The sequence below is a fragment of the Astatotilapia calliptera genome, chromosome 1 (genome assembly GCF_964374335.1).
Source record: "Astatotilapia calliptera chromosome 1, fAstCal68.1, whole genome shotgun sequence".
In the NCBI taxonomy this organism is placed as follows: Eukaryota; Metazoa; Chordata; class Actinopteri; order Cichliformes; family Cichlidae; genus Astatotilapia; species Astatotilapia calliptera.
The window spans coordinates 38,001,544-38,016,353 of NC_137422.1; the positions used below are offsets into that span (position 1 = coordinate 38,001,544).

The window sequence follows — 14,810 nt, forward strand, 5'->3', positions numbered from 1 at the left end:
GGGAACAGTGGTAAAGAAAAGGAGACTAGAGGATCAAAAATGGGAAAGGAAGTGCAGGGTAGCAAGGAGAGGAAAGAGGAAATGATAAAAGAGCACGATAATGAAAATGGGAGCAAGGACAGAAAAGAAGAAAAGTGAAGGGGGAAGAAATAACACATGCAGATAAGATAAGAGTTAATAAAAGATAGAATGGCTGTAGGATAGTTTTCTGCTCTTGGGGCTTTGAGATATGACCCCAACGCATACACACACACACACACACAAAAAGATTACAGTCCAAGATTGAAGAAAGAACATGCAGATAATCGAGGCACTGGGATTAATAATGAGATCTGGGAAGTGAGGGGGTTGAGTGGAGGAGTGGGATTACGGCTCCCGGCCCAGCGTTAACAAACGCAATTCCCAGCAGACAACGAATGAGCAAAACAAAGCTGCCTTAAGAGGATTGGAGAGCTTCGCAATTGTGTCTAAAACTATGCCTCGGATTGTCTTGTGCTCAGAGAATTAGCGTGACATCACCAAAATGAAAATGCAGGCGTGAATGTTTTCCTGGTACCTCCAGTCTTACACGCCAACAAAACTTTTGAGTATGAATGACTTTTTAAAGCCTAAGGGGGAAAAAACCAATAAGCAACAAATAAATAAAAAGGTATAAAATCACAGGTAGCTTCTTCCTTCTCTTATTTACTTTTCTTACAAGTGTTTCTTACCAGTGAAGTGTTGCAGAATCCTTATTGGTCCGTGGAGTAAACTGTTCTTCCACAGAACATGACACCATAGGATGTTAGTGCGACCTGCTGTTATAAGCAGTAACCTCAGGGGCTGAAAAACCAAACAAATGTGCCAAAAACTGCATTTCCTCTGATGGCATTTTGAAGCTGGCTCTATAAGTAGAGAAGTCTCCTTAGACTGCCGTGTAAAAGTGGCCAACGTTACAGCAGAAATGAAAATGTTTTCTGCTCGGCACTAAAAATAAACAAATGTTTGGCTTCTGAAGTCTACGCTGCCTTGATTGACAGGTGTCTCTGATTGGCCTTGTATCCACTAAACTGAGTCACAAGACGTGACTTCTGCACTGGGCTTGTGGTTTTATGAACCACCTGCATTGTATAATTGTAGCACTTCGAATTGTCCACGCTAGCATTTCCTGATAACGTAGAACTTCACCCCGTCATCACCTGATTCCAAATTCCATATACCCTGGAAGTTGGATCATTTATCAGTGAGTGATGGCAAACCAGAGTTGACCACATTCCAGTTGTAAAAGTCAGAAAAATTCTTGTTCAGACTCAAACCCGTACAGATGTGTTTGAAGGTAGCATTTTCAAATAAGAATGTCAAACTGTGTTTTTCAGTAAGTGTACAGAATGTTCTCTTGATAAATCATACAAAGCTACTCTAGTGATAAATATGTAGGTAGAAAGCACATAATCGGACCCCATTAAAATGGCAAAATTGGGCATTCTTTGGTGAAGATGTGCACTTTTAGAGTGGAGAAAGCCATTGCATTGCTTTAATGTGGCATTTAATGTTCGATAGCTAGAACTGTAAGGGAGATACATTCAGGCTTCATACTTGGACTATAATAAAATGCATATGTATTTGCACTTATAAACAGTGCTGCAGCACAGTCACAGATAGAGCATGATTTTTGTTCAGTGTATTTAACAAGTCACAAAAAAGCTACATTTGTAGTACATCTTACAACTTCTGTTGTAAGTTTATGCGTGCTGCTGGTACGCGATTGCCCCGACTTTCCAAGTGGGGGAGTTTAGCTGAAAGATTTTGACTGTGAACTCAGAATTTCTGACTTCCGGCTCAAAATACAGCACAGCATTGACATTGTAATTTGGTTTGGTTTGATCAAAATGCATATAGAACTAGGGCTGAACGATTATGGAAAATAATCTAATTGCGATTTTTTTGCCCCAATATTGCGATTGCGATGCGATATGCGATTATTTTTTAAGGTCTTTGTCTTCTGTATTATTAAACAAAGACAAGCAATACATCATATAGTATGGCCAATACTATATTACATTAATTTTAAACTGTTCTTTCCTGGAAGACAGACCTCTGTTATGATGACATGAGGTGATGCATGAATTGATGACTGACATTTTTATTTAACTTCTTCAATCACAACAGTATATTTGAACATACACAATAGTTTATTTTTAGCTTACAAACATCTGAGCATAAAGTGCTGACAAGGAACCCTGGTGTAAACATTAAAATGAAAGTCAGTACAATGTGCAGATTGCAGAAATATACATAAACAAAATCAGTGGCTTTACCACACTCAGTTTTTCGACATCTGTGAACTACTAGACAGTCATTCAATTAAAAAATAATATTAAATAAATAAAACTAATAAATAAAAAATACACACATCTTACTGATCTCTGCAGTCAGTAACATTACACATAAAGTGCAAACATAATAGCAATTGTATAAACACACACACAAACACGCCTTTAAAGTTTAAAGGCGTGAAATTGGACGGTCTAGCCTTCTGATTAGCTAATCAGAAGGCTAGTTCTGATTAGCGTCACCGCTGTCTCGGTGGAGTTTAATAAACTCGGCCGTCTGCTTCTTGCTATCTAAAATATAACCAGACACTGGTGTAAATTCTCAACTGTCTCATACTTCTGTTTAATAAGTTTTCTGTTTGACGTTTAGTCAGCTGTGTGAAAACCAAGGAGGAACCCACCCGGGGGATTAATAAAGTTTTATTTTATCTAATCTAATAACTTTAATCTCAGCCAAACCATTTACTCACGAACAAACAAAACACTGAAAAAAGCCCAACAATAACATTTTTAGGTTGTCTAAGTGACTTATATATTACGTTTAACCCGAGCAGCGAAACTCCGCGGTGATCTGAAAATGATGTGCCGGGAGTTGTGCCGTTCTCGGCCGCATCAGTAACCCTCGAGCTCCCGGCTAGCTGTCGAGCTGGGGCCCGTTCTTCGTACCTCGCTAAGTAGGTTAGCCGGATTAGATTGTTGACGATTTCGCGTGATCCTGGATCGTTCGGTTCCCCGAAGCCCATCCGGGACTTGCTGTCATAGCAACAGAGCCGTAAGCGTAAACCTGCTGGGGAGCAGGCTTACTTTATGTAAACAGGATTAGATCACGGCCACGCAGGTATGTCCGCTTCATTTATACGAAAGCAACAGCGATATTTTTCCACTGTTTCACCATAAATAAATATTATCAATGTAACTAAAGATAATGCAGCACTTGATCCTTTTATTGATGTCACACAGATACATACAGGTCATTTCCTAAAAAAGGGAAATGAACTATTAACATTCTATTACATGTATGTGATTATTACAGATGTAATTCATATTTCAGAGTAGTAATTGTAAATTACTTCGTGTAATCAAGATGAGAGACCACGGCTATAAAAGCGAAGGTGGATTTGGGAAGCCTGTCGCAGCCATGTCCTGTCCGTATACGCGACCAACCCATTGCGGAAGGTGCAAGATTGATAAGGAGAGTCCTCAGAATTCAGCGTATATTGCGGGACAGACAGGATCCTTTAGCTCAGCGCGACAGTGTGCTCATAGAGAGATATCGATATTCCCGTGAGGGTATTATTTACTTAACCAACTTGTTGACGAGGGGGTGCAGGACCACCACCTGTCTTTTTTTCCTCTGCCCTTTTCTTGGTTGCTGTTATGAACAAACTAACAGAGTATTACAGGCCAGTATTACCTTGCCAAGAGACGCAAAGCAATCTAAGAGATAAATATTACCATTCTGTAGAATACTCCTGTATTCCACTTTTACTTGTTCCCATGTTCTTGTGGGTCCTGTTGTGGCTCTAATGTGAAAGGGGATATAATATAACATATTATAATATAATATAATGCCATATGATATTGGACAATATAGTGTCATATGATAGATCTACCCTACCGCCTACTGGTGTTGGCCAGAGGGGCCGATGGCGCGATATGGCAGCCTGGCTACAACCGTAGCTGCCTCCACCAGTGTGTGAATGTGGGAGTGAATGAATAGTGGTATCGTAAAGCGCTTTGGGTGCCTTGGAAATGCTATATAAATCCAATCCATTATTATTATTATTATTAAATTACCTACGAGTTTGATTTGTCAGCAACTTTCTGCCAGCCCTCTCTCCTTGCTTTTGCAGCCTTTGCAGTGTTCTCTTGCGTTTTAATTAAACTCTGAAACTCCTGAAATCCCTCACTCATGAGTTCTTGCTCTGCTGCCGGAAAATACCGAGCACGCCCCTTCGACATTTTCGCCGACCAATCAGCGGGTTGCCGATCAATGTTTCTACTATCGATGCGTAGCGCCTTTTACGACACCCAGTGATGTCACATTCCTGCGTCCAGCTGTAGTAATCGTCAACAGCAGGTGTGTTCGGGGAACCGGATTAGCGAGCTCACGGTTAGCGCGATGATTTGATCTTGGATGTGTCATTTGATCTTGGATGTAGTAAGCGACGTACGAAGAACAGGCCCCTGGTGGGTAGCAGACGCCTCTGAAAACGTCGAAGCACTTTTGCAAATATGGGATATCTTGATAAACCGAGCAGATATTTGATGTTTACACAACTACTTTCTCGCCTGAAAATATGTTAAAAGTTTATTTTGTGACCCTGAAAGATTAGTATGAGTAATTTTAAAACTCAGTAGCGGCCGCCATTGCTGGAAACTGGAGTTTGGCTGGGCCGCGCTATGAATTCTGGGATATGGTAGTAATTTGGACAGCCTTCGGCGCGTCGCTGTGACGTAATCGGTCTACAAATGCGGCCTCAGGAGGATGCAGCCCATGAATTTGGACATGTCCAGAGTATAATCGCAGCCTTTGCGGTTAGAAAATTGCACTTGATCATGTCGCGATATTATCGCAAATGCGATATATCGTTCAGCCCTATATAGAACCCATGGTCATACCCATCTTTTCTATAGCATGTGGCTTTAAAGTGGAAGTTGAAGTGTTTTTGTGAAGAGTAGATGTGTGCTAGTGCTGTCACCTTTAGGTGGATCAGAGCTTGTCACCTGATTTGAAATCAAGCTTTACACAGATGTGTTTGAACAGCTGGCATTTCCAATTAAGAATGGCAAATTGTGTTTTCAGTAGGTTTTCAGTCTGTTTTCAAAATCTTTCTCGAGATGAATCATTCAAAGCTATTATAGTGATAAATACAGTGGAAAGAGCATAATCGGTCTCCCTTAACATTACAAAATTGGGCACTAGCTTCAGTGAAGACATGTTCTGTCAGAGTGCCCTTCGAGTTGAAAAAGCTATTACATCACCTTAAAAAGGCATTTTATGTTTCATAGCTATGATGGTTCTGATTCTGCGCCGCTTATAGTGAATTCAAGCATCCTTTTCTCAAACTGTGAAGAAAACCAGGGCCCGGATGAATAAAACTCTGCATACAACTGACACTATTTACCCACAAAGGCTCAAATGTGCGTGCACCTTTTTGCATTTGCATTTCACACAAACATACACGTGTGCAGGAAAAGGTGTATGAATAGCATTTGTGCATCTGGCTCTTGGTGATTCATGGAGATTTCTTGTACTTTAAGGTTGGCCAATGTTCAAGTCAGCACTACCCGTCTTGCGGCAGAGTGTAACATCTTGTCGTATATTACATTAGCATTCGTCTAAAGTGTTTGTTTGCCTGCTTGTGTTCCTGCATCTGAAGGCAGTGAAGTGACACATGCCTCCTGTATTTGTACAGGTGTCATTTATTGTATGTGGGCTGCTTGATTTCTGAGTCTGCATTTGTTTGTTTGCGTGCACATGCATTCACGTGTCCTCTTTCAATTCTGGAGAAGAGCAGAGGCAGAAAAATGAGCAAGAGAACGAAGGAACATTTGGATGAGAAATGAGCTGTCTGCGGAACACTAAGGAGATGTGTGAATGCAAACACATAATGGTGGAAATACACATCCTGTGTGGGCTTGTAGGATCCACCAGGCTCAGACTCAGAATATCTTGAGAGGCAGCTGAAGTGTGAATAACATAAACCAATGAAAAACTCACTTATTAGGAGGAAGAGAATTCCCCTGGAGAAAGGCATTGTTGTTCTGTTTGTGTGTGTGTGCGCGCGTCTGTGTGCGCAAATTTGGAAGGCAAGCTGGGTGTACAATTTTTATATTTCTTAATTGCTGGCAACATGTGGATTGAAAGAAGGGAATTTTTATTTTGCTGAAAAATCCATGACTTTCCCGTGAGATTTATTTCCAGCTACTAAACATGAAAAGATGAAAGCTTTTTAAAAAAAATCAGATAAATAAGAGAAATTGATTCAGGAATGTGTCGAGTTTAGATGGTAAAATACACACTCTGAAAAGGCGAGGGAAACAGATGGCTGCGATAATATAGTCCCATTGTTGTTTGGGTGTATGTTTTTTTTTTTACATTTCACTGGTGATTACAGAGAGTAATCACCACTCAACAGAGTTGGACATGTTTTTATGTCAGAGGAAAAATTCCTGATTATTTCGTACTCATTTTATGTATTTATAGGATTGTTCATGTAGACAAAGAAGTGGCATTGTAATTTACAGGCTAAAGTGCTCCCAGAGAGAGAAGGTGAGAGGTGAAATTTTGACAGGAAGCAGTGGTACAAATGAGTACTTGAATATGTGGAAACACAGAGAGAGGAGTTTGGTAGTGATGTTGTGATTCTCCCTGTGGTTTTGCCACTAATGAGAACATCTGCATCAGTGAAACATACGAAATGAGAGAGCGAGATAGCCGAAGGGGAGCTTAGTCTGAGAGGGGAAAACAACTAGACTTGGAGACACGGAGAGCAGACGTGGTGCAAAAATACTTGAAAGAGCTAAATATGGCAAAAGGTTCAAAAAGGGGTTGAGAAAGATCAGGGTAGTGTTTTAACTGAATTTTCACAAAGCGGTGAAAAAATCGGAGCCATCTCTTTATTGCATTCACTAACTCGTGTCATTTCGCCTCTTGATTTCCTCTTTGTCCCAAGGTGCCAGTGCCCAGCTCAGTTCGAGGGGCCTGAATGCCAGCAGAACAAGCACAGTTTCCATGGCAACGGCTATGCCTGGTTTCCTCCCATGATGCCCTGTTTCGAGAGCCATGTGTCGCTGGAGTTCATCACGGACGTGGCTGATGGCCTGGTGTTGTACAGCGGCCCCTTAGCGCAGCTGCAAGCCTGGGACCACGAGGACTTCATGGCTATAGGTAGGAAATGTGTTTATTTCGTGTTCTGTGTTTTCATTACTGGGGTCCAGTAAAGGAAAAATATTGATGCCTGAGATGACTATATTAGTGATCTCATTCGCTGACATCATACATAGCTAAGAGTAGAAAAAACTGCTGGGAACTCACTAAGAGCAGCTGAAACCTGGAGGGATTATTCGTACAAGTGCTGGCCTCATTATTTGACCATATTTAACATGAATATCACAAACAATACAGAAAAAATAATATGTCCTGCCACATTCTGAGATGAGGAAGACATTACTTTTGCCTTTTATCATTACTTTATCATTTCTGGAGCAGCAGATAAATCCTGCAGATTGAGCTTCAGAACAAAGAGCGACTGTTTTATTCTTCCGCATTCTCCCCATCTTATGAACTGTGGTATTAAAAGTGCATAAATCATATATACTTCTCACCTTTTAGCATTATTTCAGACTCCCAAGGTTGCATTTCAGCAATTCTTGAAATAATGATGGCACTTTCAGCTTTGCAGTAATAAAAACTGTTTTGCTTAAGGGGGGCTTAAAAGTTAAGGTAATAGACATTTTTAGATGAGGTAAATAATGGAGGGATTTAGTGTGGGAGGATTAAGAAGAGGAGGTATCGTTTTTGTGTAGCTTTACTCTAAACAAACAAAACAGAATCCAGACTATGACTGTGAAACCCAAATGGAGGTGCTTTTTCCCCAGGTGGTACGTCTGTGGTTGCCAGCGGTACGTGAGAAATGTGAACTAATTAAAAAGAAATAGAAATAGAAACACCTAAGTGCATTTATTTTTTTATTTTTCCTTATGTAAATCATTGATATACTATCCTAAGAACAAAATACCTCTTGGGTAAACAGCGTGGTGCGGGAAAAAACTAGAGACAAGCATCAGCATGTTCTCGTCTAGATGCTGTGTTGAGTTGAATATTTCAACTTGTGTGGTTGAATTTTACTGTTCATCAAGGCAAGTTGGATATGCACTCATCATTAGGTATGGCAGGAATGCTCAGTGCAAGTAAACAAGCATCTCCAATTTCTGGTTTAATTCCCTGTGTATTAACTTGCAGTGCACTCAGGATTAGACAGTGACAGTCATGCATACACAATCCTGCTGTTCACTGCAGTGATGTATAGTGTGAATATTGGTAAGAAACTTTTGAAAATAAGTGTAAATTGAGCTTTATCAAGGTTTCATCTGTAGCTCTTAAGGGAAAATTGTGTCCCTTTGTTTTGTTGCAGTGGCAATATTCTTAAACTTTGAAGACAATAAATCTTCTTGAATAGAGGGCAGTAGGCAGGGATTATAGACAGATGGAAACAAAGAACAAATATCTTGTACATGTTGGTATATTTAGTGTTTTAATCTGAGAGACTAACACCTCCTTGTCTCTCTTGCTACTCCTTTCGCCTCGTATTGCTCCTCTCTCTTGGGAGAGATGCTGCTGTTCCATCACTGCCAAAGTAATATGTGTGGGAGGTGAAGTCCGCCTGGAGAGCCGGATGAGTTGTGTGTCTGTGTATATGTGTGTCTGTCGAGTGTGTATTTGATGAGCAGGTTTGCAGTGTAAATCCTGAATTATTTCTTTAGCCTTTGTTGGTGTCAGAGGATCTGTGTGTGTTTGAAAGCCAGCCAGTTTGTGGGTCCTAAAGACTTAGGATTAGGTTAGTTGAGTTGTTAGCGGACTTGGTGCACAGTGTGTAATTAGAGTCAGGCTGTACATATTTAGAGCTCTAATTAACTTGGGTCAAGGTTGACCTACTGCATGTAACAAATCCATGGGCAAGATTAGACTGTGCTGAAGCTTAATATTCCTGCATCACAGTATGTACCAAATTGCGTTATGGTAAAGAGCGTTCTTTACGGGGGGTTATTTACAGTATTTGTATATGCACTGATGATCAAGATGGCGCCGCGGATGGCAGCCTCGGTACTGCGCTCTCTCGCACTTTTCTTGCTTCTGTTTATTTTCTGCGCTTTTGGTCACTCAGACCACATCACTTTCTCCAGAGATCAACTGCTAAACATCAGCCAGTCGTCTCACTATAGTTCTTATCCATTTTTCACAAACCTGGAAAAGTTTTAATTTTAGTTGGAGTTGGAGCTCACAGCTCTCTGTGGCTCCTGGAGAAGACGTAGACGGGGGAGTCGCGCTGGTGAAACTACGTCGGCGAGGATTCGGCACGGCACTCCCCTCCATTCACCTCGCGAATCTCCGCTCTCTTCCAAACAAAGTCGACTAATTACTGCTAACAAGGACTTTGCACGCTCTGCTGCCCTCTGCTTCACTGAAACCTGGCTCAGTGAGCGAGTCCCAGACGCTGTCTTAAATCTGCCGGGCTTCCAACTCCACCGGGCGGACCGCGAAACTGAGCTCTCAGGGAAAACAAAGGGTGGTGGAGTCTGCTTCTACATTAATGAAGGTTGGTGTACTGATGTCACAGTGTTACAGAAACACTGCAGCCCACACTTGGAAAGTTTTTTCATCAATTGTAAACCGTTTTATTCACCGCGGGAGTTTTCTTCCTTCATGCTGGTCGGTGTTTACATCCCTCCTCAGGCCAACCCGAATAACGCACTGTGCGAGCTGGCTGACCAGATTACCACCCTGGAAAGGAATTCCCGGCTCTCAGCCAACGACCCAGCGTCAGTGTGGAGGGGCCTGCAGTAAATCACCAGCTACAGACGCCCCCCACCCACTGTTGAAGCAAACAAAGACCTGGCCAACGAGTTAAACACTTTCTACTGCAGGTTTGAGACGGACAGACTCCCACGCCTCACCCTCCCCTCCCCAGAGACATTGCTTCAGACATTGACCCCCAACACACCTCCCATCTCTCCCCCCTTCACCCTCCTATTTCAGAAACAGAAGCCCAGGAAAGCCCCTGACCAGACGGTGTCTCACTCTCCTGCCTCAAAACCTGTGCTGAACAGCTGGCTCCCATCTTTACTCGCATCTTCAACAGATCCCTGGAGCTGTGTGAAGTTCCCTCCTGCTTCAAACACTCCACCATCATGCCTATTCCCAAGAAACCCACCATCACAGGACTGAATGACTACAGACCTGTCGCCTTGACGTCTGTGGTTATGAAATCCTTCGAACGACTGGTGTTAGCCCATCTGAAGGACATTACAGGCCACCAGCTGGACTCTCTGCAGTTTGCCTACCTCGCCAAACAGGTCGGTGGATGATGCAGTTAACATCAGGCTGCATTACATCCTGCAACACCTCGACAGCCCGGGAACTTATGCCAGGGTCCTGTTTGTGGACTTTAGTTCGGCTTTTAACACCATTGTGCCTGAACTTCTTTCCTCCAAACTCTCCCAGCTCAGCGTGTCACCAGCTACCTGTCAGTGGATCACCAGCTTCCTGACAGACAGAAAGCAACAAGTGAGGCTGGGGGAGATCACCTCTGAAACTCGGTCCCTCAGTATTGGTGCCCCTCAAGGATGTGTCCTCTCACCACTACTGTTCTCCCTCTACACTAACGACTGCACCTCCAAGAACTCGGCTGTCAAACTCCTAAAGTTTGCAGATGACACCACTGTCATTGGCCTCATTCAGGATGGTGATGAGTCTGGTGCAGTCAGCACAATCTGGAGCTGAACACTCTTAAGACTGTAGAGATGACAGTGGACTTCAGGAGACATCCCTCAACTCTGCTCCCCCTCATCATATCAGACAGCCATGTGTCGACTGTAAGGTTCTTCAAGTTCCTGGGTACAACCATCTCCCAGGACCTGAAGTGGGAGACCAACATCAACTCCATCCTCAAAAAGACCCAGCAGAGGATGTACTTCCTGAGACAACTGGGGAAGTACAGTCTCCCACAGGAGCTGCTGATCCATTTCTACACTGCGGTCATTGAGTCTGTCCTGTGCTCCTCCATCACAGTCTGGTATGGTGCAGCCACTAAACAGGACAGGCGCAGACTGCAGCGGACTGTACGGGCAGCAGAAAGGATCATCGGCGCCCCCCTGCCCTCCATCCAGGATCTGTACCTCTCAAGAACCAGGAAACGGGCAGGGAAAATCATCACAGACCCCTCACACCCTGCGCACAGACTTTTTGATCTGCTGCCCTCTGGCAGACGGTACAGAAGCCTGCAGACCAGGACCACCCGACACAGGAACAGTTTCTTTCCCCTCGCCATCTCCCTTCTTAACAGTTGACCTGTCACACTGCTCCCACTGCCAGACTGCAGCTGCACCTTATGTACATTTTGTAGTATTCATTCCACTTCTTTTCTGTATTTTATGTATATACGTTTAGATTGGTTATTTATAGTTGGTTTACACAGCTTTGTGTATGTATGTGTAATGTATATATAGACACGTGTGTGTGTGTGATTTACATTGCTGTGCTTGAGAGCCTCCATCTACCGGAACCTAATTCCCTGTATGTGTCTGCACATATACTTGGCCAATAAACACGATTCTGATTCTGATTCTGATTCTGATGCGAGCTAGATATGTGATCATTTTGCCTGTAATCTCCACGCTGGATTTTGAATTGATACTAATAATAATGTCAGTGTTACCATTAAAAGGATAAATCCAAGTTCAATAGAATGCGGGTCTCACCTTCATGAGTTTGGGCATCATTTCTTTTGGTTTTTGTTTGAAAGAAGTTGCTGATACTGTTGTTTTTTTTGGGTGGGGGGTTAGTTAGTGAAAGTTGTAATCAGACCCTGACGGACATTTAAATCATGTATAACTGGCGAGTGTAGAGTAGCAGAGGTCTTGTGTCTGGCAGATTTCTGAGGGTGTTTTCACACATGTAGTACATTTACTCTGGTCCGATTCAGTTGAGGAGTAGCTTAACTCGTAGCTTTTTGCCACGCTTTGGTTTATTTTCCAAGTGGAGAATATTGCATCATAAACCATGTGAGAATGTTGCGTCTGCTCACTGGCCCCATGTGTCTGGGGCAGAAGCAACAAAAGTAAATACAGGAAGAACGTGCTGTGTTCTGCACTATTGGAGAACACAGAGAATTTATGTTAGTCGCTAGCTTGTACAGACCTTTGCACATCTATAGGACCTTACCGCATTGAGAATACAAAGCATATATGGCTAAGGGACATTTTTTTAGCTCACACCTGTAATGTACACCAGGTTGTTTTTCTGTGGACCAGAGTTGGATCACATTCACACCATAAACGCACCGCGCTGGAGTTCATCCAAAGGGTGTGGTTGTTTTTGTCCGCACCCGACTGCAGTTATTGTGTTCACACCTGTACAAATGAACCACTTCAAGTGGAAAAACAAACCAGAGTTCGATTTAAACGCACTAAACTCTGCGGGTGTGGAAAAACACCCTGAGGTATTCGAGAGCTAGACAGCCAGGAGGTAGTGGAACCGAGGAATATTTTGTCAAAGCTAGTTGTTGGACTGGCCTTGGTCATTTTCAAATTTTTAACATACCACCCAACCACAGTTCACGTAGTATGTACCTGTACCTGTCGCTTCATATTATGTAGAGAGCTTGCAGCAAATTCTCCTTGGCAGCTTCATTATTTGCTCTGAGAACAGACTTCTCCATCTGCAAACTTTCCATTTAGATTCATGCACCATGTAAGGGAAATGTAACATTGTAGAAGTCAAGATAATATTTTGAGGGCTACAAAACAGGTTTGCAACCACGATACAGGATCCTTCAACCACCACTAAGTTAAACCGCTGTTGATGCACATATCCAAACAGATTTGTACTGTCATTCATCAAATTTCCCAAACCGAGTGAAAGTCATTAAAGCTTTTCAAGTCTGGGCTGTATTTCTGAAGGAGGTGGCCTTGTTCGTATACTCGTAGCTTGCATATTTCAGTTGTGGTTGCTCTACGCAGCTGAACCAAGTAATGGGTGATGTTTTTCTAGTTTAAAGCAAAGGTTCTCAAAACCTTTGACAGTTTTCTACCAAACTTTGTCTTCCACAATGTCTGACACTTTACTGCAGATCTGACATTCACTCTTTTACACAACTGCTAGAAACCTCCTGTTAAGGTAAGGAGAGCGAATACTGACACTATACATTGATTGATAGCAACTGATGATTGGCATTCAGTGGGCTGTTTACATTCCAAATGTGATGCCCAGTGATGGCTAATATAAGCCACTGTATTTCTATTTCTATACGCATCCTTTCCAACCTTTTGTTTTCTCCCACTCTGACCCCAATTTTTTTATCAATCACTTACAATACAATAACATCCAGGTTTAATTTTAATGAAATCCTCAAATGAAGAGCAACAACAAGCTGTTCTGTGTTTTCCATGTAAAAATCCCATTCAGCTCCATGTTCTTGCAGCACTGGCTCTGTGGCTCACCAGTGGAACCCCCTTATCACTTTGAAAACCTGTTTGAAACAGTCCTTGATGTTTATATCAGCACATTTATTCTAAAAAGGGGCCTTCAATTAACAGTTAACATTTTGTCTTTCAGACAAGTTTGGGAGTTTACAGCCATTTTCAGATAGTAGTGGATGATTTTCCAGATAAACACAATTTATCCTTTTAGCTTTTGCAAAAAAAACATTCATAAAACGACCACTTCCTGAACTATTATCGATAATACTTAATAATCCACCCACACCGAAAACACAATGAACACATTTACCAGCTGCAGTCGGGGGAAAAACCTCAATAAAATCTGATGTAATGATCATTGAATTGGCATTGCAGGATTTTTAATAAAAAGGATCACCATATATAGTAATAGCCAGCCTTTCATACACAAACTGTGTACAGATGTTTTTTCTTCAGCATCACCTACATATCAGACAGAAATGAAGGAAGTGAGAATAATGTCCAAAAATACATGTCTATATACCATGAAATTATTATTTCGATGACTTCACTGTCCTTGTGTAAATTAACTGCACTCAAAATAGGAAATCTAACGTCCAAAAGTAAAGGAAGTGCATAATAAAGCTTGCATTGAAATATAATAAACAATGAGCAGCCATGAGCACATTAACATAATGCGCAAAGCTGATGAGAAGAAAGGGACAAAAAAAGCACCATTTTAAGGTGACACAAACTCGCTGACTGCACTATGAACCTGATTTCTCAAAACAAAAAAAAATTGTTTTGTTCAAATATAATTGAAAGAACAGCTTCGAGCATCCGCTTCTCCCGCGGATGCTCAAAGCGCTAAACTGGATTGATGCTTAATTACGAGAGGAATCAGACAAAATGGGATGATTCACTCCCAAATCGGATGCGCTGTGGACTGAATGCTGAAGGTCTCATTCTGACATGAATCCATTATGAGTTCAAGAGCTGCTCAGAAAATTACATCGTAAGGTTGGAGGGATTCACGCCAACTAATGCAGGACTGAAAATGTAGTTTGAAAAGAGAATTACAATAATAAGAAAAGAATTGGAAGAAAGAGGGGAAATGTGCATTTGAAGGATCAAAGCGAGGACAATATGAAATGTCAGGTGGATTCAAAGGAGAGTGCTGCATAGCCTCGTTTTTCTACTCATGACTTTGTATTGCGCTAATATAAAGCCAGGATTTTCATTTTGAATGTATTGCTTTTGTATGTGTGAAACAGGCTTGTTATTAAGCCTTGTTAGGGCTGCTGTCCATCGCGGTTG

General features: G+C 42.0%; 1 protein-coding gene across 1 annotated transcript in view; it reads left to right on the forward strand.

The window, feature by feature from the left end:
- The window catches only part of LOC113026743 (neural-cadherin), a 337,047-nt gene that overhangs the window by 228,084 nt on the left and 94,153 nt on the right, over positions 1-14,810 (forward strand). The window contains exon 27 of the mRNA XM_026175859.2: positions 6,992-7,206. Within this exon, the coding sequence (XP_026031644.2) occupies positions 6,992-7,206 (215 nt within the window). The remainder of the gene's footprint in view (positions 1-6,991; positions 7,207-14,810) is intronic.